We start from the raw sequence: 26,661 nt of genomic DNA, 5'->3' as shown, positions 1-26,661 counted from the left end.
TCATGCTTAATGCAGTCAGCATCTGAAGAAGAGTTTACTCCTCAGACCTTTTTATAATACTTTTTGGGCAATTACAATTACTCGTCAATGTCTGTGACTCATGATGGATGTCCTTCCTTTGTCACTTACATTCTCTCTGTGTCTAGGAGTCCCTTTTCTTCATCGTAATATTCATCTGGCTCATCTTCGCTTGATGTTGCAACATTCTTTATTAACCATTGTCAAACTCAGACATTTAACTTTTACAACAGTTGCTTATTCATCCTAACAAAGCATGTACTGTAAGTGCAATTATTATTATTATTATTATTATTATTATTATTATTATTATTTGTTTTTTTATCAAAGCATATACAGTATGTGACCCTGGACCACAAAACCAGTATTAATTCGCTGGGGAATATTTATAGCAATAGCCAAAAATACATTGTATGGGTCAAAAGTTTTTTTTTTTGTTTTTTTTTAAGCCAAAAATCATTAGGAAATTAAGTAAAGATCATGTTCCATGAAGATATTTTGTAAAATTCCTACTGTAAATATATCAAAACTTAATTTTTGATTAGTAATATGCATTAGTAAGAGCTTCATTTTTTAACTTTAAAGGCGATCAATATTTTGATTTTTTTTGCACCCTCAGATTCCATATATTCAGTTAGCTGTATCTCGGCCAAATATTGTCCTATCCTAACAAACCATACATCAATGGAAAGCTTATTTATAACTGTTTTGTGTTCCAGGTTTGTGTTCAGATATGGCATTAACTTAAAACAAGCAAAATAACATAACTTTGAAACGAGTAAATAGCAGCATCAATATCCATATCCAAAACACAAATTGACATTAAATTGTATAAATGTCAAAAACAATATAACACAGAAATCCACAAACCAATTCTTCTTCAGTTCATAAAGAGTCACAGTGCCTAATAGAGATAATTCACCCCAAAATGAAAATTATGTCACAATTACTCATCCTCATGTCACTTCTAAACCCGTAAGACCTTCCTTCATCTTCAGAACACGGAAGATATTTTGGATGAAATACAAAAGCTTACTGACCTGGCATAGACAGTAATGCAACTGATACATTCAAGGCCCAGAAAGGCAGTGAGGACATTATTAAAATAGTCCATAGTTGGTTCAACTGTAATTTTATGAAGCATTGAATCATGAGGTTTGGAATTAGACCTCACAATGCACTTCCTATTTTCTCATGAAACCTGAACTTGGCGAACGCAGCAGCAGGAGAAAACTGCAGGGATGAGGGGAGGGATGTGTTGTCAGTTTCCATGGTGCTGTAGTTGAAATCCTCAGAGAAAAAACCTCTGTACATATGAGACATAAGGTAAACATACAGCGTTAGACTGGACATACGGCAAATAGACGCACACACTTACGTCACACTTCCACATATATGTCAGTAAAACGCACAGCACGCACACATGCACAAACTCAAACAGTTTAGAGAGCCCATTCATCTTAATCATATTTAGTCATACACAGTTGGGGTTTGTGTAAATCGATTTTGGTAGAAATGTTATTGTTACTCTTCTATTCCAACCTTCATTCTTACCTTTTTTGCTGATCTTCTTCCTAAAAAAGGGAAAATATTAAGAACATGAGACTTGCACAGGTAAACAGAATAAGTGAAAGGTGAAGCAATGTTTTTATTCAAGATAACATTTAACCTTTGACAGACTGCCTTAATTACTTCTTTACTTATCAGCCATACTCTTACTGTCTAGTGATGACAAATAATTGTTACCACGATTCTGAGATATTTCTATAAAATGTGTATATTACTTTGTTTTCCTCTAAGACAAATAAATTGGGAAACAGTTTGAACATTGTGCATAACAAAAAAAAAATAAAAAAATAAAATAAAAATAAATAATAATAATAATAATAAAAACTAAGAAAACCCTAAATATTAAATAACAAATAAAATAATTAAATATATTCATAAAATGTAAATACATTTTAAATCTTAAAATAAATGTATTTATTTGTTACAGTAAATATTAAAATAATATTTATTTACAATATCAAATATATTTATAATTTCTATAGCAATTTATTTATAATCTATAAATCAATATTTTGCAAAAAGCTAAAATATATTGTTCCGGGTTTTATTATTTTTTTTATGTTATTAATAATATTTTATTTTTATGTCAGACATGTCAGATATTTTTATGTCACGTATGTATTTATTTATTTTACATGCTACAAGGTGCCATGCCATGGTATTGTCACGAATCTGGTCGGTGTCCCGCTGTCCGCTCACCGCCAGATGTCACTCTCGCCCTTTCACACACAGACTGTTGCACTACACCCCGGACTACATTCCCCATCAGCCATTACACTTCACCCGCGACCAATCAGCGGCGCTATAAAAGCCCCGGTCTGTCCCCTTGCAACCACGGATTGTTAGATTGTATTGTTGTATTGTTAGCGTTCCCTAGTTTCCCGAGTTCCTAGTTTCCTATTCCCGTGTTTTGACTTCTCGCCTGGACTATCGTTTACTCTCTCTGGATTATCTGTATTGCTCCCGTTCGCTCCTGTTCGACCCAGGCCTGACTCACGGACTCCGATTGTGCTTCGCCTACGATATCCCTGTCTGCTATGTTGTTTGACCCTGCAAGTTCGACCATGTATCTGTCTCGTCTCTTTAATAAAAGTTTGCATGTGGATCCGCTCGTCTCTCGTCACTCACTCTCCGTTACAGGTATACCACAGTGTATATATATTAAAATAAAATTATATGTGTATATATATATATATATATATATATATACATAACAAATATATTTTGAATTAATAACAATGTATTTATATATTTAATTACATTTTAATAACTACAATAATTATAGTAATAATAAACAAAAAAACCCTAAATATTAAATAATTAAAATATATTTTAAATATTACAATTAATTGTCTACATATTGTCTACAATATTTTTGCAAAATATTTATTAAATAATTGTATTATTTATTCAACATATATTAACAATAACAAATATTTTAATTATTTATATAACAACCTATTTATAATTTATAAATGTGCAAAAAGCAAAAATTGCTTTTTGCAAAATATTGACACATTTTGGCTAAAAATATTGTTTGATTTTTATTTTCATGTTGGAAATTTTATATACATCTAAGTAAAAAAAAAAAAAAAACATGCTAATGTGACCATATTGATCAAATAGGAATATAAGATGTATAGTGTTTTCGGGATGCAAAAAGCCCCAAACAAATAATAACAATTAAAATGAGGCATGCACAATAAAGTTCAAAATGTTTTTTTTTTTACAACAAATTACTTACTTGAAAGATACTGAGGCAGCAGATAACAAAAAATTACTACCATGGCAATTATGAATCCAATTTCTGTGATATACCACAAGGTAGAGTCAGGATCTGTGATCAACAAACAAACAAGTATATTGAATAGTGCTGAAAATCTGTCGTAATGCAACATAATGCCTGACACCTAGTGGTTATTTGTAATATCTAATTTCAAGGACACTACATTTGTGTGAATAATTCTGTGTTTGTGTTGCATCTGATTCACCTGTAACTATGAGGGAAAAGCTCTTGTAAATGGGAGTGAGCAAGGACTGATGGGACACTCTGCAGGTGTACGTATATCCAGAGTCCTCCATTCTAGGCCGCAGATAGAAAATGGCTGAGAGCGAGTGTGTGCCATCTTTATGAAGTTGATGACTGGAGTGCAGAACATTCTCCAGGAGTGAAGGTATAGGGCTGCCTCCAGGTGGTTCACGGTACCACTCAATGCTTACGTCCAGTGGATAGTACCTCTCTGCATCACATTTTAGCTTCTGGTACGTACCAAGTACCACAGACAAAGTGGAGTCCACGTTTATAGACACACGGGGTTGTTCTGTGGAGTTTGAAAGAGAAACAAGAAACCTTTAAGTCATAGTTCACGTTGTTCCAAACCTGTATGACTTTCAAAAGAAATTTGTCATCTCACCACTTAGTGTAAGTGGAATATCAAGGCTGCCAATGAGAGGAGGAACCATCACAGAGCAGATATATGTGCCCTCACTGTCTTTTCTGGTGGGTGGAAGTTTAAAGGAGACATTTCCAGCAGCGATGGCCTTGACAGCCACTCCCCTGCCTTCAATCTTCCCTGTGCGGCTGGAATAGCTGAAGAGTGTGCTGCGCTTCCCATGTTTCTGCAGATTCCACTCCACTGTTACATGAGGCAGTTTATGATCCACTGCAAACCGACAGTCCAGGTTTGGCTCCTTCAGGAGTCCCACCTCCACGGACGGAGTCCGGGTCAAAATAACCATCGCAGCTGGAAAACACATATGGAAGAACTAAAATATGGTTGGGTATATATAAGTGAAAAGTATAGCTCCTTGACTGCGGTGGTGCTGACAATGAGGAGACAAAAATCACAGACGGTATTATTGCGCGATTATGAAATCAAAAGAAATCGTTTGCGATAATGGCAGCTGTTTGCGTAGCTTCTTAGTGAACTACGGCTCTGTGTATTACATATGAAAGCACATGTAAATACCACATTTAATAACATGTTTTTACATTCCATTACGTCATTCAAGTGTTTAAAGTAAATCCTTCTGAGATGATGTGACAGCTTACACAGAATGTGGCACGTAACATATTTTATAGTATAAAGCAGTGATACAGGCATTGCATTATAAATATACTTTATTAAGTTGTCTTGAGAAAACCGACTTACTGAAATCCGACTTAAACTTACAATTCTTCTTCTTCTGAGACTAAAATTTCTGACTGCTAACTCCTCCTAGAGCTTTAACTCTACAAACTCCAAACTCAGCCCAGATCTTCAGACTGGTCTGACTGAGTTGCTAAATCTTTTCTAACTGATCAGACTTACTATTTTCCTAAAACTTATTATTAAAACTGGGAAAAATCCCTTAGACTTACATTGACGGAATGTTCAAATGAGCAACACTATTCAAACTCCAACTGACAAAACTTCCAGAATCCTTTGAGACTCAGTCAAACTTCCCTTCTATGTACTGTATTTATAATTTATAATTATTTATAATCCGTTTAAACTCATTCAAACTTGCTAATTATGCTAGAAACATGCTAGCAACTTGCTTATCATGTTAAAACATCTCAGTAACTTGCTAATCATTATAATCTGAGACTGTATTGCCAACAAAACATTCAAACTTAAAACTACTTTAAACTTCAAACTATTTCAGACTGAAAACCATCCAACTTAAAAAAAAAAAAAAATCCTAAAAACTTTTAAATTCTTTAAAACTTTTTTTAAACTTTTCAAACTTTCTGGTCTGGCTTTCTCAAGCCAACTTAAAGTAAAAAAAGTAACCTTTTCTATCTACTGTCTACTAACCTGATTGGTTATTAAGGTACACGTGATCAAAGTTGACAAATACATTATATTTAGTGCCTTTTGAGGATTATTCCAAAATAACAACTGTAATAGTGCAATCATTTGCATTGTTTTATTTTCGTACTCTGGATTATGTTCTCATCCAATTTTTTTTAAAGGGGCCACTGCCTCCATTGCCTCCTAGGAGGAAACAACCCTGCTTGATTGTTACCTGATGTTGTCAGGAGATCCCTGTCATTGATTTTATTCCATTGCAGGAAGTCCTCCTTAACTTCAGCAGGAGCCACAGTTGTGTGTCTGAGGAAGGTGGTGATTACAAACAAGCCTTCTGAATGGCGTAATGTACTGGTGAACCAGACGTCATGATCTTGTGCTCCTGCAGTAGGCCAACGCATTACATTCCTTCCAGTGCTGTATCTACGGATCTCACATAGTAGTTTATCCTCAGTTCCCTCCAAATAATGCCTCATATCCACTTTAGAGGCTGCATTATAATACACAACAAATAAACACAGTAGCAAAGGATATATTAAGGTTATAAGTAACTTCAAATCACTTTCACTCACCTGTGACGAGGAAGATAATGGTAGGGTGTAAAGGCTTGTCACCAACATTTCCAAAGTGAAGGACAGCCTCTCTGGTGAAATATTCGGTTTCTATGTGGCCTTTTTCATTTATATGTACTTTCTCATCTACAAATGAACAAGGAAGCCACTGCAGATCATACAGAGACTGTGAGCCATTTACACCTGTTCAAAACAAACAAATCAGTAAATTAAAGGAAAAGAATAGCAGGATATATTAAACTCTCAATTAATTGTACATGAAATGTGGAGCTAAACAAAACTAGAAAAATAGGTACTAGTATGCACAGCCCCCTTATAAACACCCTTGCTATATAAAAGTGACGTTCACGTCTAATAGATATTTCCTTCAAAATTATTATGCATTAATGTACTTAATAGATCCGATCTATAAATAAAACACACCTTTTGCATAATATTACATTACATGAGTACAGAGGTAAAAGAAGGAAAATAAGTCAGTGACACTACAACAATAATTTTTCACAAGTCACGTTTATAAATACCTAAGCATAAAAGTGCAAGGAAAAGACCGTCAAAAGTCCAAAACATAATGTTTGATCTCGATCTTTCCAGTCCGCCATGCAAGCAATTTACTTTCTCTTTCGTTTTGTCACCAAGCGCGACGTCACAAACCACGCCCGTGTCCAAATACGTCACATTCTTATTAATTTTGAAACTGGAAGAAGCGTTCATATTGTTTGCTTAAAAACGAAGTTGTATGCCGTGTCGGTAAGTAAAAAAAATATTTTGGTTTTTACCAAAGACTTAAAACGTTCACAACTTTTAAGAATATGTGCGTCGTTTGTGCTCATGTGCATAAACAACAGTTCGACTCGCTTAGTGTTTTAAACTTCACACATACACGTTATTACTTAGCTAACAGCAAATTTACATATTTTTATATATATTATATGTGTGGGTTAAATGAGTGTTGTTATGTATGTATGTGGGGGGCAGTGTATAAAAAACTGCACGTTCATTCAGCATTTATTTTATGCTCTAAGAACGTAAGAATCAGTGCACTGTGTGTGTGTATGTGTGTGTGTGTGTGTGTGTGTGTGTGTGGCCTGTGGTCCCCACAATGTTAAAAAATGATTAAAGATAGTAAATGGTGTTTATCTGAAAGTGTAAGGATGCAAACATGTTTTCTGTTTGGGCTAGGTTTAGGGTTAGGGTTGGGTTAGGGGATAGACAATATGGTTTGGTCAGTATAAAATCTATGGAAGTCTATGGAAAGTCCCCACAATTCACACATGTTTGTTTTTGTGAATTGTGGGGACTTTCCATAGACTTCTATAGACTGACCAAACAATATTGTATGTATGTGTGCGTGTGTCTGTCTGTATACATACAAATACATGTATACATGTGTGAATAGATAGATAGTGCAGGTCTATCAATCTGTCCATCTATAAGTCTTACAACATAAAATGAATGTTGAATCTGTGAATGTCCACTCAGACGCACACTTCATCCCTCTTACTGAGGCCCCTGAGCAACCGCATTATTTCACTGCGTCTTGCTAGATAACTCTGAGTATGTCACAAATTTTCTTTGTATTCTTCTATATTAAATGAAAGATCACATAATGTTTGTCAATGTTTGTTTGTCATGTTTTACAGCATTCTGCATTCTAGTTTCAGTCCCAGGCTGATGCAGGGCCGTCCTCCTGGGTTAAGGGGACCCTGCTGCAGTTTCACCAGTAAAGAAAATGATACTACTCTCTATTTTTAACAGAAGTGCTAAGAGGACATTCAATTCAAGTTTATTTGTATAACGCTTTTCACGATACAAATTGTTGCAAAGCAGCTTTACAGAAAATTAAAGTTTGTACAATATATTTAGTAGTAGCTTACTAGTGGTGACTATGTTAAGTTAACGTACATATGGCACAGATATGATAAAGATCAGTTAATGATGTAATCAAACAGACAATGAACACTATTAACAGTAATGAATTATATGTTGCAATCAAAAGCAAAATTTGGTAGTGCTGTATATTGTTTCCAGGTTGTTATCATCTGAGGTCCTCTGAGGGGTTGGCATCATCTCTTCTTAGGTGTTCTGGATCCAGACTGAAGCTTGTGTAATTCCCAGTTACCTAGTTACCTAGATGTCAAAACAGAGGAACAAAAGGGGACATAATTAGCGTAGCTGCTGTTCAACCAAGCAAAAATGATTTGTTTAACCCAAGCTAAAGAATAATGATATGCATTTGATCAGATATAACTGCAATACAAGATTATAAGATGCACTATTTGAATGGCTGGCTAAAGAGATGTGTCTTTAATCTAGAATTAAACAGAGAGAGTGTGTCCGAACTCCAAACATTATCAGTAAGGCTGTTGTGCCAAATGCGAAAAAGCTCTTTAGTGGACTTTGCTATCCTAGGAACGTGACCTCTGGGGCAGACTTGTGAACAGATGTGATCTCAGGAGCAGACTCATTAACAGCTGTGACCTCCGGGGCCGTCTTGTGAACAGGCGTGATCTCGGGAGCAGACTCATTAACAGACGTGACCTCAGGGGCGGACTGGGACTTGACTTGATTCGTGAAGACTGGTTGTGGCTTGGCCTGGCTTGTGAAGACCAGTAGTGAACTGACTCGACTCTTGGAGATCAGCAGTGACTTGACTTGGCTCGTGAAGATCAGCAGTGACTTGATCTGACACGTGAAGACCAGCGGTGACTTGACTTGGCTTGTGAGAATCAGTAGTGACCTGACTTGACTCATGGAGATCAGCGGTGACTTGACTTGGCTCATGGAGATCAGCAGTGACTTGATCTGACACGTGAAGACCAGCGGTGACTTGACCTGGCTTGTGAAGATCAATGACTTCACTTGACTCAGGAACGACAGCTCTGACTTGGCTTGACTCAGGAACCACGGCTGTGACCTTGCTTGACTCAGGAACCACGGCTGTGACTTTGCTTGACTCAGTAGGAACAGCCGCTGTAATGTGACTTGACTCAGGAACCACTTCAGGAAGGGCGGCCATGATGGGTGCAGACTCAGGAGCAGAAGACATGACGTGAACAGGCTGCGGCTTGGCTGAGATCGTCTGAGCAGGCTGTGGCTTGGCTGACATGACATGAGCAGGCTGTGGCGTGGCGGCCATCTTGGCGACAGGCTCTGGCGTGGCGGCCATCTTGTGCAGTGGCTCTGGTGTGGCGGCCATCCTGACAGCACTTGGCTCAGGAAAGATGGCTGTAACTTGACTTGAGACAGGAGCGATAGCTGTAATTTGACTTGACACAGGAACAGCAGCTCTGACTTGACTTGACACAGAAAACACAGCTTTAAGTTGACTTGCCTTAGGAAAAGTCACAGAATATTGGGAAAACTGGGAACTAGGAACTACAGTAAATACAACAACAATACTAATCACAATACTCCGTGCTTGCATGGGGAAAGACCGGGGCTTTTATAGTGCCGCTGATTGGTCACAGGTGTTGACCCAATCAGCGCGTAGAATGACGGGGAATGTAGTCCGGGGTGTGGTGCAACAGTCTGTGTGTAATAATGGAGTGAGAGCAACATCTGGTGGTGAGCGGTCCGCAGAACACCGACCAGGTTCGTGACAACTACGAAGACTGGTAATAAGTGTCGCTTGGAAAAAAAACAATTCACATGATGAACACAACAAATGTATGCATTTGCAAGTGTTTTAATCCTTAATTTATTCTACTGTAGAACAGCAAACAACAACAAAAATAATTGTTCTGCCCCAGCATCCTGTCTTTGGTCTGAGACAGGCCTTCACTCTTCGTCTTCGAAATTACACATTATTGTATGCAGGATATTGATTGAAAAAGACCAGATAGGATTCACAGTTACCCTTTTACTAGTGGTCTGACAAAAAATAAAAAATAAATTAATAACATGAAAATACATTACAAAGTCATTGTGAAATAGAAAAGAAAAAGAAATAGGGGCAAAGGCGGAAATATAAATTAGAAAGTCCACTGTCAGAATTTGTAACTCTTGTGTTGTCCTTTGTCTATATATGCTTTCCAGTTGAAGGTTCATGAGATGTTGAGAAGTGCCTTTGAGCTATTTCAGAGAACTGCTTTATCATTGGTTGATCTGTAGTCTCTACATTAGTGAAAGTCAATATTCACTTGAACAATTCATGACAAATTTACAAAAAGTCTAATAGAAATGTGTAGAATATGCTTGACAGTTTATTACAACTAGATAAAAAATGTAGCATTTACTGTAAAGACATATGCAATGAGCTAATGACTTGATGTTTTGAGGGGTAAGACTAGCACAGAGAACTATATACATGTAATACATTTTGAGCAACATGGCAATAGGAAGTGATTATGACAAATCAGTTGCATAATCAGTTTCATGAACGTACCAAAGCAAATGCAACTTGTTCAAAAAAATTAGAAACATTTTATAATGTGCACAAGTGACTAGATGATGTGGAGGTTGAACAGGTAGTTTTGAGAATTTAATTTCTGATCTGAGAAATGCACCAAACAGTAAGCTGACTTTGGCCCTTTTATCTCCATCGAAGGTTCTAATTGGTGTGTGATAAATTTTGACTCCTAGTTTTTCCACTTGGGCAATTGTGTGCTAATTGAGCTCAAACTCTGCAGACTTGAGTGAACAATATTGAATGCTGGTGCTTTCTAAATGAACACATGATGTAAACACTGAGAAATGTAGGGATTTGTGGGTAGAGTTTTACAGTAACAGTTTACCAAATCGCGTTTAGATAAACAAAGTGGTAGCGATCGGACAGGTAGGATCTAAACCATCATAAAGCCTGCACTTGAATACCCACATAGTTTTGTAGTCGATCTATTAGTATGTTATGATCTATAGTGTTGAACCCAGCACTAAGATCAAGTAAAACTAGCAATGAGATTCAGCCTTGGTCTGATGCAAGAAGCAGGTAATCCGTAATAAAGTGCAGTTTCTGTGCTATGATGGGGCCTGAAACCTGACTGAATTTCTTCTAAGATATATATAGAGAGATTTTTTTTTTGCAAGAAGGAGCACAGTTGAGCAGATTTTAGACATAAACGGAACATTAGAAATGAGTCTGTAAGAGAGGTTTCTTAAGAAGAGGCTTAATAACCACCAGCTTGAATGGTTTTGGGACGTGACCTAAAGATAACGAGTTAATAATATTGAGAAGCGGTTCTTCTGCTACAAGTAAGAAGCATTTCAGTAAGTTAGTGGGTACAGGATCTAATAGGCAAGTTGTTGGTTTAGACGCAGTGATAAGTTTATTTAGCTCTTCCTGTTCTATTGTTGTAAAGCACTGCAGTTTTTTTGGGTGTGGTGAAAGAAGCTGACATATCAGATGCTGTAGAATCTACATTTGTTATTGTATTTCTGATGTTATCTATTTTGTCAGTGAAGAAATTCATAAAGTCATTACTATTAAACTGTAGGGGAATATTTAGACTGAGTGGCAAGTTGTTAATCTTTTGTTAATGTGCTAAATAAAAACCTTGGATTGTTTTGGATATTTTCTATGAGTTTTTGGATATGCTCGCAGCGTATAGAGCCTGTCTATATCTGGACATACTGTTTTTCCACGCAATTGTAAAAACTTCCAAGTTAGTTTTTCTCCATTTGACTCTTAGTGTAATACTGTTATACCATGGCACAGTCCGTTTTTCTCTAACCTTTTTCAATTTGATGGGGGCAACAGCTTCTAATGAATTGGAGAAAATAGTGCCCATGTTGCTAGTCATTTTGTCTAGTTTGTGTGTATTTATGGGTATACAGAACAGTTGAGATAAATCAGGCAGGCTATTTGTGAATCTATATTTGGTGGCTGGAACAATAGTTCTGCCCAGACGATAACGCTGAGCCATATAGTTAATATCAGTAATATGCAGCATGCACCATACAAGGAAATGGTCAGTTAAATGAAAGTAAAAGTCAGTTGACGGAGCTCAAACTCAAAGCGTGCGGAAACAACAGGAGTGTGGATGGAAGGCCAATACAGAGAGATACAGACATGTCTAATATTTTTGTTAGTCTATTTATTTATTTATTTATTTATTTATTTATTTATTTATTTGTCAGTCAAATATATTATTATAATTTATTAAGTGAATGATCTAAGGATCCTCAAATGCAATTTGTGTGTTTATGAGATGTTGTTGTGAAGCAGTTAACACTTGTAGGCTATTTGTACTGGTCAGATGAAGTGTGAGCTTTGAAACATACGCAACTTAAGATTATGCAATAAATCTAAAGCATTGTACAAATGCTTTTTTATTGATTTTGTATACTGAAACGTGCACGTTATTTGAACGAATGAATTTGTCATCTGAAACGTTTTCCCACAGTGTGTGGAGTTTAAAGACGCTCCCTTACGCACTACAGGTGTGTTGAGTGTCAACGCCATCGTTGTTTTTCGTATCACAAATAAAAACCGAAAGCAAATTTTCAGAGTTGATGTTTTTTTTTTTTTTTTATCTAAACAGCTATAATCAATCGATTTTATACGGAATATCAGAGTTTCGGAAACCTTTATAAAAGCCATGATTTTGCGTGTAGCTACTTTATAGAAAAGCGGTGGATTTTGTGAATCTGTTTGTAAATAAGGTGAGTGATGAGTGCTGATGTGGTGATTTACAGGTGACTTCCGCAATCATAATTTATTTCAAGGACATATATTTTCATGTTTCAATATTTTCTTTTGCAAACAGATGAACGTGGTTTGATTGGTGTTTCGTGTTGTCTGTGGTTTATTTGATCATTTGTTAACACATGACTAACATTGTGTATCTGAGTGAACGCCGGGTCTCATGATCCTGTTTCTCTCTGAACCTGCGTTCAGCTGAATTATTGTGTTTGTTTGTCAGTTCAGATTCAGTGCTGGAGATCAGATTCTGTTTCATCATGGATAACACACAAACAAATAGAGGTGAAGATTTTTCTCCACGATGCAGGTACTTCGAATAAAAACTGTATTAAATCACCTTAAATGATGGTAGATGGGAGTCTCGATCGTGTTTTTGTGTCGGGGGGTTTTAAGTTAAAAATGAAGATTTTATTTAAAAAATGTCAAAAAGCCTATTCATGGAATGTTTTTGATGAAAAAATATTTAAAGACCTTCAAATAAAATTATTATCGTCATAAAGGATTAAATCTGTTTTGTTATAGTTCAGTTCAGCAGATGAGATCAGAAGCAGAGTCCAGCTGTGTGTCTATGAGGAGTGAGGCGTCTATGGGACATCCAATACAGTTTAAGAGTGGAGATACAAAGACTGATCTCAGGTACATTTTTTATAAATCTAATTATAGCATGACATTTTATATTATCAAAATAGTGTATAAAGTATTTTCTACAATATATGATACATTTTTCTTGTATGGACCCCTAGTGGTAAACAATATTTTTTTTATTTTTATGTGTTATTTTCACATACACTGTACAGTGTCACACAGAGAGATGCATTTATGAAAGTACTCAAATCAATTTAACACATTTTATCATAAAACAGTGCAAATTAAATGATCATGAAGTGCTCTTTGATTGTTTAAATAATATGAGTATGTATGTTATTAAATATTCTAATTCAAAGGATTCACTTTAATCTCTCTCTGTTATAGTTCAGTTCAGCAGAAGAGAACAGAATCAGAGTCCAGCTGTGTGTCTATGAGGAGTGACGTGTCTATGGATCATCCAATACAGTTTAAGAGTGAAGATACAAAGACTGATCTCAGGTAAATTTTATATAAATATAATTATAGCATGTCATTTTATATGGTCAGAATAGTGTATATAGTATTTTCTATAATATGAGTATTTTTTTTCTTGTATAGGCCCCTATTGTTATTAGATTTTTTTTTTATCTTTATCTGATATTTTAACATAAAGTGTTACACAGAGAGATGCATTAGTAAAATCACTCAGATAAATTTAACATCTTTTGTCTTAAAATTGTGTAAATTAAGTGATCATGAAGTGCTCTTTAAAGTGATTGGTTAAATAATAATATTATGTGAGTGTTAGAGCCATAAAGAACATTAAGAAGTTTGTTTTGTGTTTCCATAATATTATATTATTTTTATTAAGAGTGATCGTTATTGTCATTTGAAGTATAGTTTGCATATTCTGTGATATTTGTATTGCATGCATGACTTTTCATTGGTTCATTTCAATTTCATACGTAATGAGTATGCATAACATCTGTTGAACCATAAGAAGAAGAAGGAAAGGCTTGGTGTTAGACAGTCTTTTGACTGTTCTTTGAAACCATATCTTATTTGAAGTTTGAAAAAGTGTAAATAGTTCTTAAGTTTGCTTTTTGGTTTTTGTTGTATCCTGACAAACGAAAAGTAAACTGTTACACTTCAAGTTTACGGTTTACACGTTAAATCCTTTGTGCCAGTCTCTATGGAAATAACAGAGAACTGCAAGAAATAGATCGCCATTACAATGAGTATGTACTTTGTTAAATATAATTTATATATAAAATATAATTCAAAGGACTGACTAATCTCTCCCTGTTATAGTTCATTTCAGCAGAAGATGTTAGAAGCAGAGCCCAGCTGTGTGTCTATGAGGAGTGACGCATCTATGGGACATCCAATACAGTTTAAGTGTGGAGATACAAATACAGATTTCAGGTACATTTTTATATAAATATAATTATTGCATTATGGCATTATAAATAATTATCAGAATAGGCTATATATTATTTTTCATAATATATGAGGATTTTTTTCTTGTATAGGCCCCTAATGGTAATTGATTTTTTTAATTTTCTTTATTTGATATTTTAACAATACACAGAAAGATGCATTTGTGAAAGCACAAAATTTTGTTCATGTTTTTCTTTCTTCAGCCGTAAAGAAATAGTTTTTTGAGGAAAACTTTTCAGCATTTTTCTCTATATAGTGGACTGATATGGTGCCCCGAGTTTGAGCTTCCAAAATGCAGTTTAAATGCGGCCTCAAACGATCCCAAATGCAGTTGTAAAACGATCCCAGCTGAGGAAGAAGGGTCTTATCTAGCAAAACAATCGGTTATTTTCACAAAAATAATACAATTTATATATTTTTTTGATGTCAAATGCTCGTCTTGTCTTACTCTGCCTTGTCTTACTCATGACAGTTAGGGTATGTCGAAAAACTCTCTCAACTTCAAAATCACCCTATATCGCTGTTTTACCTTTTTTGTTAAGGGTGTTTGATCTGCTTTGCATGTTCACTTTGCAAAGACTGGGTCGGAACTTCTGCAGCAATGTAAGATGATTTTGAAATGATTTTTGAAGTTGAGGGAAAAAATATGACTGGAGTTTTTCGACATACCCTAACTGTCTTGAGTCAGAATACACAGAGTTCAGGGAGAGAAAGACGAGACGAGCATTTAAGATTAAAAAGTATTTAAATTGTAGTTTTTTAATGAAAATAACTGATCATTTCACTAGATTAGACCCTTCTTCCTCAGCTGGGATTGTTTACAACCGCATTTCGGATCGATACATTTTGTTAAATGTAAAAATTTGACTCAAAAGATGATACACACCTTTAGAGAAATGGCTTTATAAAGGTAAAATGCCTATAAAAGGTAAAATCAACTGAGACTTATTGGAAAAGATAATTTTTTTTTATCACTGCTGTGAACTGATCACACAAGAAAATTAAAAAAATTCAGAAGTCAGCTATTCACAGCGATTTTCTCAGAGCCCAGACTACATTTGGTGTCCAAGCTATGACAGCACATTCAGCACGCAACCCTTGATGGAGCTGAGAAATATCACATCATTTCATCATTGTTTCTCACAGTTAGGTCCGAAAAGCAGTTTTCGAATACAATAAGTAAATTATGGAAGCTGTAATTTTTTTCAAATTAATTGTATTGTGTTTCTCATTTTGTGTGTCACAGTAATGATCAGTCTGCATGTTATTTAGTGCTGTAATACATCCTGAAGTTTGAATTTTCAGAGTTTTTCAGTATAATCAGGTTTAGATGTCAGAAGTTCCCGTTGGGTCGAAAGTAACACTTGTTACTTTTGTCCCCCTACAGTGACAACAGGTGTTTCTTTTGTCCCGCTGCATGCTAATGTGGTGACTTTCTGTATCTTGCATAATTTATATAACATGTTTAGATCGTATTATATCAAAAGAATATGCCAAGAGTGAGGGTCAGAAAGACAGACAGAGGTCTGCTTCAGTCAGATGTTAATGAGAGGGCGTTTCTGGACATGGGCCTATCTGTCAGGAACATCAGTCCCAGGGCAGCTGCTACATTGGATTTACTTTAGTCATATTTAGGTTTTAGCGATACATTAGCTTTTCCACCTCCACCTATGAATTTGCAGTGTTTCCAGATTTTTATGCACATTTCGAATTTATACATACAACAACTGGATGGAAACATGAATAGGCCTACTGTTACATTATGTTGAGAATTTATATTATACTGATTTATTTAGTTTTCATATTGTTCATTCAGTTAAAAATGTTTTATAAAAAAATACATTGAATACATAAATATTTTAAACAATTCAAGTTTTGATGAAACTTAAATTTAAAATGAAAATCTAATAATTTTTTGCAAAGATAAAGGACAAAATATGTTTGCAGTTACATTTTAACAAGGTCATAGTCGTGTATATTTAATAAAAACAAATTACAAAAAAAAAAAAAAAAAAAAAAAAAAAAATCTAGCTTGTATTGTTGTTACTTTTGACCTGCCTGTGTGTTACTTTCGTCCCAAAAAACGGGGTCAAAAGTAACAATGTGCAACTTGTTCAAAGTAAAATTATACTGAAGTCTTTCTACATTTGTACAAAATACCACCTGGTATTGATAGACCACACTTCTGAGTTATAGGCCACAGCAAAAATGTATCTCTGTCTACAACATATTTTTTTAAATTATGTTTTTCGGAAAAATGGTACTTTCATCCCCGTTTTCTCCTAGTCCTTAAGATACCAGCAAAATGACACACTAACAAAAAAATCTAGATATAATTTGTTGTCAAAATGGCACACACCTAATTTATGTGTTATTTAATTAATATGATAATTTATTGATAATAATAGTCTGTAATAATTAATATAATAATTAATGCTTTTGACTTGTCCATTTTCTTAAAAATGGCTGAAATGTGAAGTTTATCATTTTATAAAAATATAAAGAAAATGATTATCATAAAGGATTAAATCTGTTTTGCTATAGTTCATTGTACTTTAAATATGGTTATTGAAATGATTCACTTTAATCACTCTCTCTGTTATAGTTCATTTCAGCAGAAGAGATCAGAACCAGAGTCCAGCTGTGTGTCTAAAAGGAGTGACCTGTCTATGAATCAGCCATTAGATTATAGGAGTGAACATACAAAGACTGATCTCAGGTCTAATATTTCTGTAAAAGATTATCTGATGATACAGAATATATTGGCTTATCTTATTTAATAATGCAGAATTTTAATTTTCCAGGGATGAAGTCCTCAACACATTTAGATCAAATCTGATGGAGAAGTTTGAGCGTCTGTATGAGGGAACAGTGACCCAGGGAAACCCAACACTCCTGAATGAGATCTACACAGAGCTCTACATCACAGAGAGTAAAAGCGGAGAGATCAGTAATGAGCATGAGGTGAGACAGATTGAGACACAATCCAGGAGAGCAGCAACAGAGGACACAGCCATCAAGTGCAATGATATCTTTAGACCTTTACCTGGACAAGACAAAGCCATCAGAACTGTGCTGACAAAGGGAGTCGCTGGCATTGGAAAAACAGTCTCTGTGCAGAAGTTCATCCTGGACTGGGCTGAAGGGAAAGAGAATCAGGACATCCAGCTCATATTTCCACTTCCTTTTAGAGAAATCAACCTGATGAAGGACAAAAAACTCAGTCTTTTAGATCTTCTTCAAGCTTTTTTCCCTGAAACTGAAGATATGGAAATTTCCAGTGATGAATATAAAGTGTTGTTCATCTTTGATGGTCTGGATGAGTGTCGTCTGTGTCTGGACTTTCAGAGTGATGTGAGGTTGTGTGATGTAAGTGAATCAGCCTCAGTGGACGTGCTGCTGACGAACCTCATTGTGGGGAATCTGCTTCCATCTGCTCTCATCTGGATCACCTCCAGACCAGCAGCAGCTGATCTCATCCCCTCTGAGTGTGTCCATCGAGTGACAGAGGTACGAGGCTTCAATGAGCCACAGAAAGAGGAATACTTCAGGAAGAGAATCAGTGATCAGAGTCTGGCCAACAGGATCATCTTACACCTGAAGTCATCAAGGAGCCTCTACATCATGTGCCACATCCCAGTGTTCTGCTGGATCTCAGCTGCTGTTCTAGAGAAGATGTTGAGTCGAGCAGAGACTGGAGAGATTCCCAAGACTCTCACTCAAATGTACACACGTTTCCTCATCCTTCAGACCAACATAAAACATGAGAAGGACTATGAGAAAAATGTGTCAGATGAAGACATGATCCTCAAACTGGGGAAAGTGGCTTTTCAGCAGCTTGTGAAAGGCAATGTGATTTTCTATGAAGAGGATCTGAGAGAGTGTGGCATTGATGTGACAGAAGCATCAGTGTACTCAGGATTGTGCACTCGGATCTTCAGAGAGGAGTTTGGCTTGTATCAGAAGAAAGTCTTCTGCTTTGTTCATCTGAGCATTCAGGAAAATTTAGCAGCTCTGTATGTGCACCTCTCCCTTACAAACCACAACAGAAATGTGTTTGAGCCCATCACCAGACAGAGTTTGTGGTCTAAAGTGAAGGACTGGTTTCAACTCAATTCATCATTATCTGAGCTACATCACAGAGCTGTGAATGAGGCTCTAAAGAGTAAAAATGGACATCTAGATCTTTTCCTGCGGTTCCTTTTGGGTTTGTCAGTGGAGTCTCATCAGATTCTCCTACAACAAATAATGACACTAAAAAAAAGCAGCTCTGAGAGCAATAACAAAACAATTGAGTATATCAAGATGAAGATCAGGACCATTGACTCCTCAGAGAAATCTATCAATCTGTTCCACTGTCTGAATGAACTGGGTGATCATTCACTAGTGGATGAAATACAACAGTATCTGAAATCTGGAAGAATAAAGGAAGCCAAACTGTCTTCATCTCAGTGGTCAGCTTTAGTTTTTGTGTTGTTGACAACAGAAGAGGAACTGAATGAGTTTCGTCTTGATAAATTTGTTAAAGAAAAGAATAACCCTGAAAATATGGAAGTTCTTAGGAAGCTACTGCCTGTGATTAAAGAATCCAGATCAGTTCAGTAAGTATCCCTAAGAAACAATCACTTCACGGTTAAAACATGAAGAAAATCAAAGTTAAAAACTCATAAAGCCACTGACCACTAAACTCTGAATAACATCTGCAGCATTGAAGATTTATATCAAATCAGTGACACTGTAAGATTCAGAGTCAGAGTGGCGGCACATGAATAAATTATTCAGGTTTAATTGTAATTTTTAAACCTCTGACATTTTGCAACAAATATTATTTGTCCTTCTCTAATGAGGCTCATCATTTAATCTGTGATATTTTAGATCTCAGTCCAATGATCCATTCAACCAAACCAACCATGTTGATTTGAGTTTTAAGTTTGTACTTTATTTTTAACAGTGATTCAATGCTAAACTGCTCTTACTTGAGAGAGTGAAGAGTGTCATTGTTCCCTACAGGTTGTATAGTTGTGGCATCACAGATGAAGGTTGTGCTGCTCTGGTTTCAGCTCTGAGATCAAACCCCTCACACCTGAGAGAACTGGATCTGACTAGGAATAAACTAGTAGATTATGGAGTCAAGCTGCTGTCTGCTGGACTTGAGGATCCTCACTGTAAACTGGAGAAACTGCGGTAAGATTGTGAGGTAGACTAGTGTGGATGAATAAATAAAGACTGAAACAATCTATTTCAGTGGAGTAGAAGGCTGGTTGAAGCAAGCGCAGTCTTGAAGGAGGTACAGTGGATATAAAAAGTCTACACACCCCTGTTAAAATGCCAGGTTTCTGTGATGTAAAAAAAAATGAGACTAAGCTGAATCATTTGGAACTTTTTCCAACATTATTGCAATCTATAACATGTACAACTAAATTGAAAAACAAACTGAAATCTTTTAGGGGGGTAAAAAATAAAAATAAGAAAATAAAATAATGTGGTTGCATAAGTGTGCACAACCTTAAAGTAATACTTTGTTGAAGCACTTTTCAATTTTATTACAGCACTAAGTCATCAGACATCCTGACTTGGCAATATTTGCCCACTCTTCTTTGCAAAAACACTCCAAATCTGTCAGATTGAGAGGGCAACTGTTGTGCACAACCCTCTTCAGATTACCCCACAGATTTTAAATCGAATTTAGGTCTGGGATCTGGCTAGGCCATTCCAAAACTTTAAACTACTTCTGGTGAAGCCATTCTTTTGTTGATTTGGATGTATACTTTGGGTCATTGTCATGCTGAAAGATTAAGTTTTGCCATCACTCTGGGTATGGTGTTCTTTTGGTGATGTGCAGTGTTGTTTTTGCGCCAAACATACCTTTTGGAATTATGGCCAAAAATTTAAATCTTGGATTCATCAAACCATATCACATTTTCCCACGTGCTTTTGGGAGACTTAAAATGTGTTTTTGGAAAATTTTGCTGGGGTCTGATGTTCTGTCTTGCCACCCTACCCCATAGCCCAGGCATATGAAGAATACGGGAGATTGTTGTCAGATGTACTACACAGCCAGTACTTGCCAGAAATTCCTGAAGCTCCTTTAATTTTGTTGTAGGCCTTTTGGCAGCCTCCCTGACCAGTTTTCTTCTCGTCTTTTCATTCATTTTTCATTCACACTTATGCAACCACATTATTTTAGTAGTTGAGTTGTACAGTTTATAGGTGTAAAAAATTCTGAAAAGATTTATCTAGGTCTTAATTTTTTACACCACAGAAACCTGCCATTTTAACAGGGGTGTGTAGAGTTTTTATATCCACTGTAGTAAGACCTTGATTAGCTGGTTTAATTTAATTAGAGTTGGAGCTGAACTCTGCAGGATACCAGCCCTCCAGGACAGAGTTTCGAGACCCATTTTCTAAAAAATCTGTAGCACAGTGTAACCAAAAAATAAACCAAAACAGCTTTTTCAAGAGCCCTCCCAAGCAAGGCTGTGTAGCAAACATAAACACGGGTGTGCATACATTTGTGTGCTGTTTGCCTTAGGCCATATAATATAGGTGTGACACTTGCTGCACTTCCCCCGGGGAATATATACTGTAGGCTTGCTGCGATATTCAGTGTTGATGGTGTTATGCTGTGGCCATTTTTAATAGTAGGAATATAAATCATTTAGTTCGTTAGAGAACAAACAATTAAAAACTGAATGCAGCTGATCAATGCAGCGTGCAGAACAACAGTTACATCACAGATCAGCAGCAGGAGTCAAATTTCATTTATCACATGAAAAGTGAGAAAGAAAAGTGAGATGCGACAGGCCAGAGGATTGTGGAAGATTTAGTTTTAAAATTAAATGCAAAAGCACTTGTTTGGCAATATTTTGGATTTTGAAATGACGTGGCAATTTATCTATGGTGATTTTGGAAGTTTTTTTCATAATTGTTTATTAGGCTATTTACTTGGTTCCACAGTGTTTGCTAATTCCTATTTTCTTTACATTTTTGTGTAATTTATTTATTTAATTTACATCAAGGTATATTCCATGCCTCCAGGCTTTATTCATTTTACTAATAAACATTCTTATTATTTTATATTAGGCCTGTAGCATGGTGTAATCTTATTTTGTTAATAAAAGGTCTGTTTAATACAAAATGAAAATGATTGATGCCTTCACGCAACGCGCACAAGAGAAAAAAAAATATTGCTGGACTCGGTCAAGATGAACTAGAATATTTGGCAAGTCCAAATACCAATGAGTCCAAGACAAGTCCAACAATTTGCTTACAGTACGGTTTGTGATGCAACTGCAGTCAGATCTAGTACCGCTTCAACTTTCAACAAATGTTTCTTTGTGAACTCTCCAGGACACTGTGCCTCGTTTACAAAATGAAATGCTCTGATCAATCCTCAAACACTATTTGCAATGCCAGTAAAAATGAACTGTCCACTTGTTCCTTAAGCTGGGATCCCTCTATTATCTGTACAAAGATGCGAATGAGCTGTTTAAAAATGCGTCAAAGCAAACATTCTTTCATTCCATTTGTTCAATTGATAACAGACTCAAGCGTGTGGACTGTGTCAGAAAGCAAATGTGCATCTGTATACTGTATCCAGTGTAGACAAGATAGCAGCAGTGATTGTAATTTGCTTTTGACACAATGTGAATGTATATGGGCTAATTGTCTTTACTGGATAAAACCACAACCAGAGAAAAACTGCTACACGACACTCTCATTCAGCGTAATCAAGCCTATGGAGAGAAGATGACTATTCGTTGATGCCTTGCTCTGGAGGAAGTGTTTATGCAAATGTTTGTACCTGGGTGACATCATCTAGCCTCTCAGATCCAAAACAAGCTTGATTAAATAATGCTTTGTTTAAAATGAGAAGAAGGTTTTAAGCTATGAAACTTGCAGGATGTTTAATGGTACAAAGGCCTGTATGTGTGAATGTACTTGTTTAGACTTCAAAGATGTGTTAATAAAGTTAACATGGATTTGAAAATATTTATTTTCGTAGATGTAAGCTCAAGGTCATTCAGCACTCATGAACCCGCCAAGAGCAGTGCTCTGATGTCTCTATAGTGGTTAAACATAAGATATAATTAGTTTTGGGTAAATCTAACAGGGCAATCTTTAGTCTCATTAATCTCCTATTTGTTCCAGAGCAAATAGTTTTGGCTAAGAGCAAAATCTCATCATAAAATATTTTGTGTAACTTTAATGCTATAAAACGCTGCCTTTGTACTTCTGTACCATTTGTTTATGAAAAGGAGTTACATCTACAGAAGGGACATTACTGTATAAAACTGAGCATTACATTACAACAGAGTGTGTCGTTCCCTGCACGAGCCGGGAGGACAGTGAATCATCCTCTGAATGAGAAGAGTCTGTTGTCCTCCCTGGCTTCCTGTGTCTTCTGTGTTGTTAGATGAGCAGGTAGCTTCCACAGTCTCCTGCTGTGCCATTGTTTTCCCAAAGCTGTTGTGTAGCGTCATCACACAAAGAAATTATTTAATTTTGCTGGTCAGGCATCAACCACTAAAATAGCTTCATTCCCACCTCAGTGCATTTACAAGTGCACAAGTGTGTTTTGCAACAGGATTATCACAAAAAGAGTACCAAAAGTCAAAATGTTGAAGCTTTTTACATCAGTGCTGTGAGTGTAAACAAATACAAATATTACTTAAATATACTTACTTACTTAAATATACTGGAGTTACACTACTCTTTCCTTCATGTATACTGATCTGAGAAAGTGAAGAGTGTCGTTGTTCTCTACAGGTTGTATAGTTGTGGCGTCACAGACAAAGGTTGTGCTGCTTTGGCTTCAGCTCTGAGATCAAACCCCTCACACCTGAGAGAACTGAGTCTGTCTTGGAATAAAATAGGAGATTTGGGTGTGAAGCTTCTCTGTGCTATTCTGGAGGATCCTCACTGTAAACTGGAGAAACTGTGGTAAGATTATTTATGACACACTGTAAAATATTTGTGAAATTGAAAAGAAATCACCCAGTATTTTACTTACCTCACTGGCAGATAATTGTACTTGTTTTAAGCATAATTCACTTAATATAGTGTGTCAAAAGTTCCTGTCAAAGGTTTAACCATGTGACACTAAAGACTGGAATATTGATGGTGAAAACTTGCTTTGATAACAGCAATTAATTATGTCTTAAAATATATTGAAATAAATATAGTCATTTTAAATTTTAATATTTCACAATATTTTTGTCTTTTATTCTAATAATAAATGTAGACTTCATTAAAATTTGACATGTACATTTTAGTATAGATATAAATAATTTTGCTATGTAGTGAATAGTTTGACTAATAAAATACATTTGCATAAATGTCTACATAAGACATTTTGCATAAAAATACAGTGCAATAAAGAAATATATTTCTTTCTTAAATTAGTCATTAGATGTTTTATGGTCATGTTTTTTTCTGACATTTTAGATCTCAGTCCTGTGATCCATCAAACAGTGCTTTTATTTTACACTTTCTCTTTACTAATGAATTCAAAGGTAAATTGATCTGATCTGAAAGAGTGAAGAGTGTCATTGTTCTCTACAGGTTGTGTAATTGTGGTGTCACAGACAAAGGTTGTGCTGCTCTGGCTTCAGCTTTGAGATCAAACCCCTCACACCTGAGACAACTGGATCTGTCTTGGAATAAAATAGAAGATTTGGGTGTGAAGATTCTCTGTGCTGGACTGGAGGATCATCACTGTAAACTGGAGACACTGCGGTAAGATCATCTCTTTGATAGTCTCATGTCTTTGTACTCGGTAAGACTTGTCCTTTAATGTCAATTTTCAAGTTTGTAAAATAAATGTTAAGTAAACACACAAAGTCTCAGAACAAATGACACTGATGCATGAAGATTTCATCTCCATCACATCACATGAGCTGCTGCTCCTGCTTTTGGCCCAAACACTGATGCTATGTATCTATGATATCTTTAACGAATAAAATGCTTATCATTAGAGATTTTGCTATATGGTTTATTTCGAGGTGTGCAAATTTTTCTGTGTAGCACAGTATTACTTGAAAGTTACATACAGCTAACATAAGAGCAACAAAGAAAAATGCATGAATGAGAGAATAAATGTGCATGGGACATGCTCAATGTTAAGTTATCAAGCACAATAAGCAGTGAAGTACACAATGCAGTGCTCACACTGACTAACACACAGCAGAAGCGTGCACAGAAAGACTGTCTCTCAAATAGGGGTGGACGATAACAATTTTTGTTGGCGATTTTTTTATTGAGAAAATAAAAAAAAAGTTGTCCGAAAGAAGTTCTTAGCAATGCAAATTAGTAAACAAAAATGCATATATTGTTAATTTGCATATTAGCAATAATATGTATGCTATTGCTAATTTGCATATTATTGCTAATGGATTTAGTGCTAAACTGATCTAATCTGAGAGAGTGAAGAGTGTGTCATTGTTCTCTACAGGTTGTATGATTGTGGCATCACAGCTGAAGGTTGTGCTGCTCTGGCTTCAGCTCTGAGATCAAACCCCTCACACCTGAGAGAATTGAGTCTCTCTGGAAATGAAATGGGAGATTTAGGAGTGAAGCTTCTCTCTGCTGAACTGGAGGATCCTCACTGTAAACTGGAGATACTGCTGTAAGATCATCTCTCTGTCTCATTCTCATGTCTTTGTCTTCAGTAAGATTTGTTCTTTAATGTAAAATTCTAATATTAAAGCTTGTAAAATAAGTGTTCATTAAACACACTTAATCTCAGAACAAATGACTCTGATGACTGAAGATGAATGCTCCTGTTTTTGGCAGACCAAACACTGACTGGATCTTCAGTTGCTTTTGCTAGTTTGATTAATATTCCTTCACCTGCCATCTCTGTGTAATTGCATCTCTGTGTAACAACTCTGTCATTATACCTAACTAAAGACACTTGAACTACAATTCAGAGTTTGTCATTGTTCTCTACAGGTTGAGGGATTGTAGCATCACAGATGAAGGTTGTGCTGCTCTGGTTTCAGCTCTGCGATCAAACCCCTCACACCTGAGACAACTGAGTCTGTCTGCGAATAAAATACGAAAATCAGGAGTAAAGTTACTCTCTGATCTGAAACATAATCAACATTATAATCTGGAGATATTACACTATTGTAAGTATATTATGATTTAAATCTTTTAAAATTTCCCAAGTTTAGTAACAGGCCTCATATGTGTGTAATTAGAGAATAAAAGATAATAATTAAGCTCCACTTTAGTCTCTGTAATTTTAATCTGTTTAATTCTGTGATGATCTATGAATATATGAATAGTTTCATCTATTCCAGTGTCTCTGTGTTTAAATGATAATGAGAAAGTTGTTGATCATTCACAGTTATTAATCTATGATCAGTTGTTCATTCTTATCTCTGGCTGTAATATGTATAAATCGTGTTTTTCTGAAATGGCTCTGCTGATGTGATGTGACAGTAGTAATATCTCATACTCATATGTGTCTGTCTGTGTGTTTTATTGTAGGACTCTCAGTATTTAGACGTCAGTCCAGTTTCTTCAGGATCAGCTGATGGTGAATAAGGAGCCACTACAGAGACGCCACAGTCACACAATCAACAGAGACTGAAGACACAGACACACAGCATCACACTGTCATGTGTGTCGTCTTTTTTATTGTCTTGTTTTATAGATAATGGCCCGTGAAACTGTGTGCAGAATCATTTTGGATTCACTAGATATTGTCTACAATGTAGAACAGTGGTGTCAAACATATGGCCCACAAAGATGTCCAATCTGGCAACCAGGATGATTTGAACAATAATATAAAATAATAAATAACACATTATTTGAAAATTAAATGAAGTGGTGTCAAACATTTGGCCCACAAAGATGTCCAATCTGGCAACCAGGATGATTTGAACAATAATATAATATAATAAATTACACATTATTTGAAAATTAAATGAAGTGTATTTTGTTACAAACTGCTTCAAAACTTGGGTTGAAGATCCAAGGGTAATCAACTATCATAATCCAAATACCAGGCAAAGGGTCAAAATCACAGGGCAAACAATCTTAACAACAG

At 35.8% G+C, this 26,661-nt stretch overlaps 2 protein-coding genes across 12 annotated transcripts; one reads left to right on the top strand and one right to left on the bottom strand.

Annotated features, from left to right (window-relative positions):
* Positions 1 to 232: 232 nt before the first annotated feature.
* On the bottom strand, positions 233 to 6,667 carry LOC127158429 (tapasin-related protein). Its single transcript, XM_051101556.1, has 8 exons — positions 6,478 to 6,667; positions 5,954 to 6,136; positions 5,599 to 5,871; positions 4,002 to 4,331; positions 3,579 to 3,908; positions 3,332 to 3,424; positions 1,573 to 1,592; positions 233 to 1,324 (listed from the first exon to the last, which is right to left on the bottom strand). Exons 1-8 carry the CDS (start codon positions 6,665 to 6,667, stop codon positions 1,310 to 1,312), a joined length of 1,434 nt encoding a protein of 477 aa, XP_050957513.1. The 3' UTR covers positions 233 to 1,309.
* Positions 6,651 to 26,658, top strand: LOC127158431 (NACHT, LRR and PYD domains-containing protein 12-like). Of its 11 annotated transcripts, XM_051101560.1 has the most exons (14): positions 6,653 to 6,703; positions 7,597 to 7,676; positions 12,817 to 12,903; positions 13,119 to 13,232; positions 13,569 to 13,682; positions 14,475 to 14,588; positions 17,209 to 17,322; positions 17,408 to 19,204; positions 19,614 to 19,787; positions 23,373 to 23,546; positions 24,168 to 24,341; positions 25,057 to 25,230; positions 25,557 to 25,735; positions 26,100 to 26,657. In XM_051101560.1, coding segments are annotated over exons 3-14 (3,180 nt in total). In that variant the 5' UTR covers positions 6,653 to 6,703; positions 7,597 to 7,676; positions 12,817 to 12,853; the 3' UTR covers positions 26,102 to 26,657. The 11 variants fall into 11 exon arrangements, with proteins under 11 accessions (XP_050957516.1, XP_050957524.1, XP_050957523.1 ...); XM_051101559.1 differs by lacking the exon at positions 7,597 to 7,676 and having other exon boundaries at positions 6,651 to 6,703; XM_051101563.1 differs by lacking the exon at positions 7,597 to 7,676 and having other exon boundaries at positions 6,657 to 6,703; positions 12,822 to 12,903.
* Positions 26,659 to 26,661: the final 3 nt, after the last annotated feature.

The sequence above is a fragment of the Labeo rohita genome, unplaced genomic scaffold (assembly GCF_022985175.1).
Source record: "Labeo rohita strain BAU-BD-2019 unplaced genomic scaffold, IGBB_LRoh.1.0 scaffold_150, whole genome shotgun sequence".
Classification (NCBI taxonomy): Eukaryota; Metazoa; Chordata; class Actinopteri; order Cypriniformes; family Cyprinidae; genus Labeo; species Labeo rohita.
The sequence above is the reverse complement of the archived record's forward strand: the minus strand, read 5'-3'. Positions and strand labels throughout refer to the sequence as shown.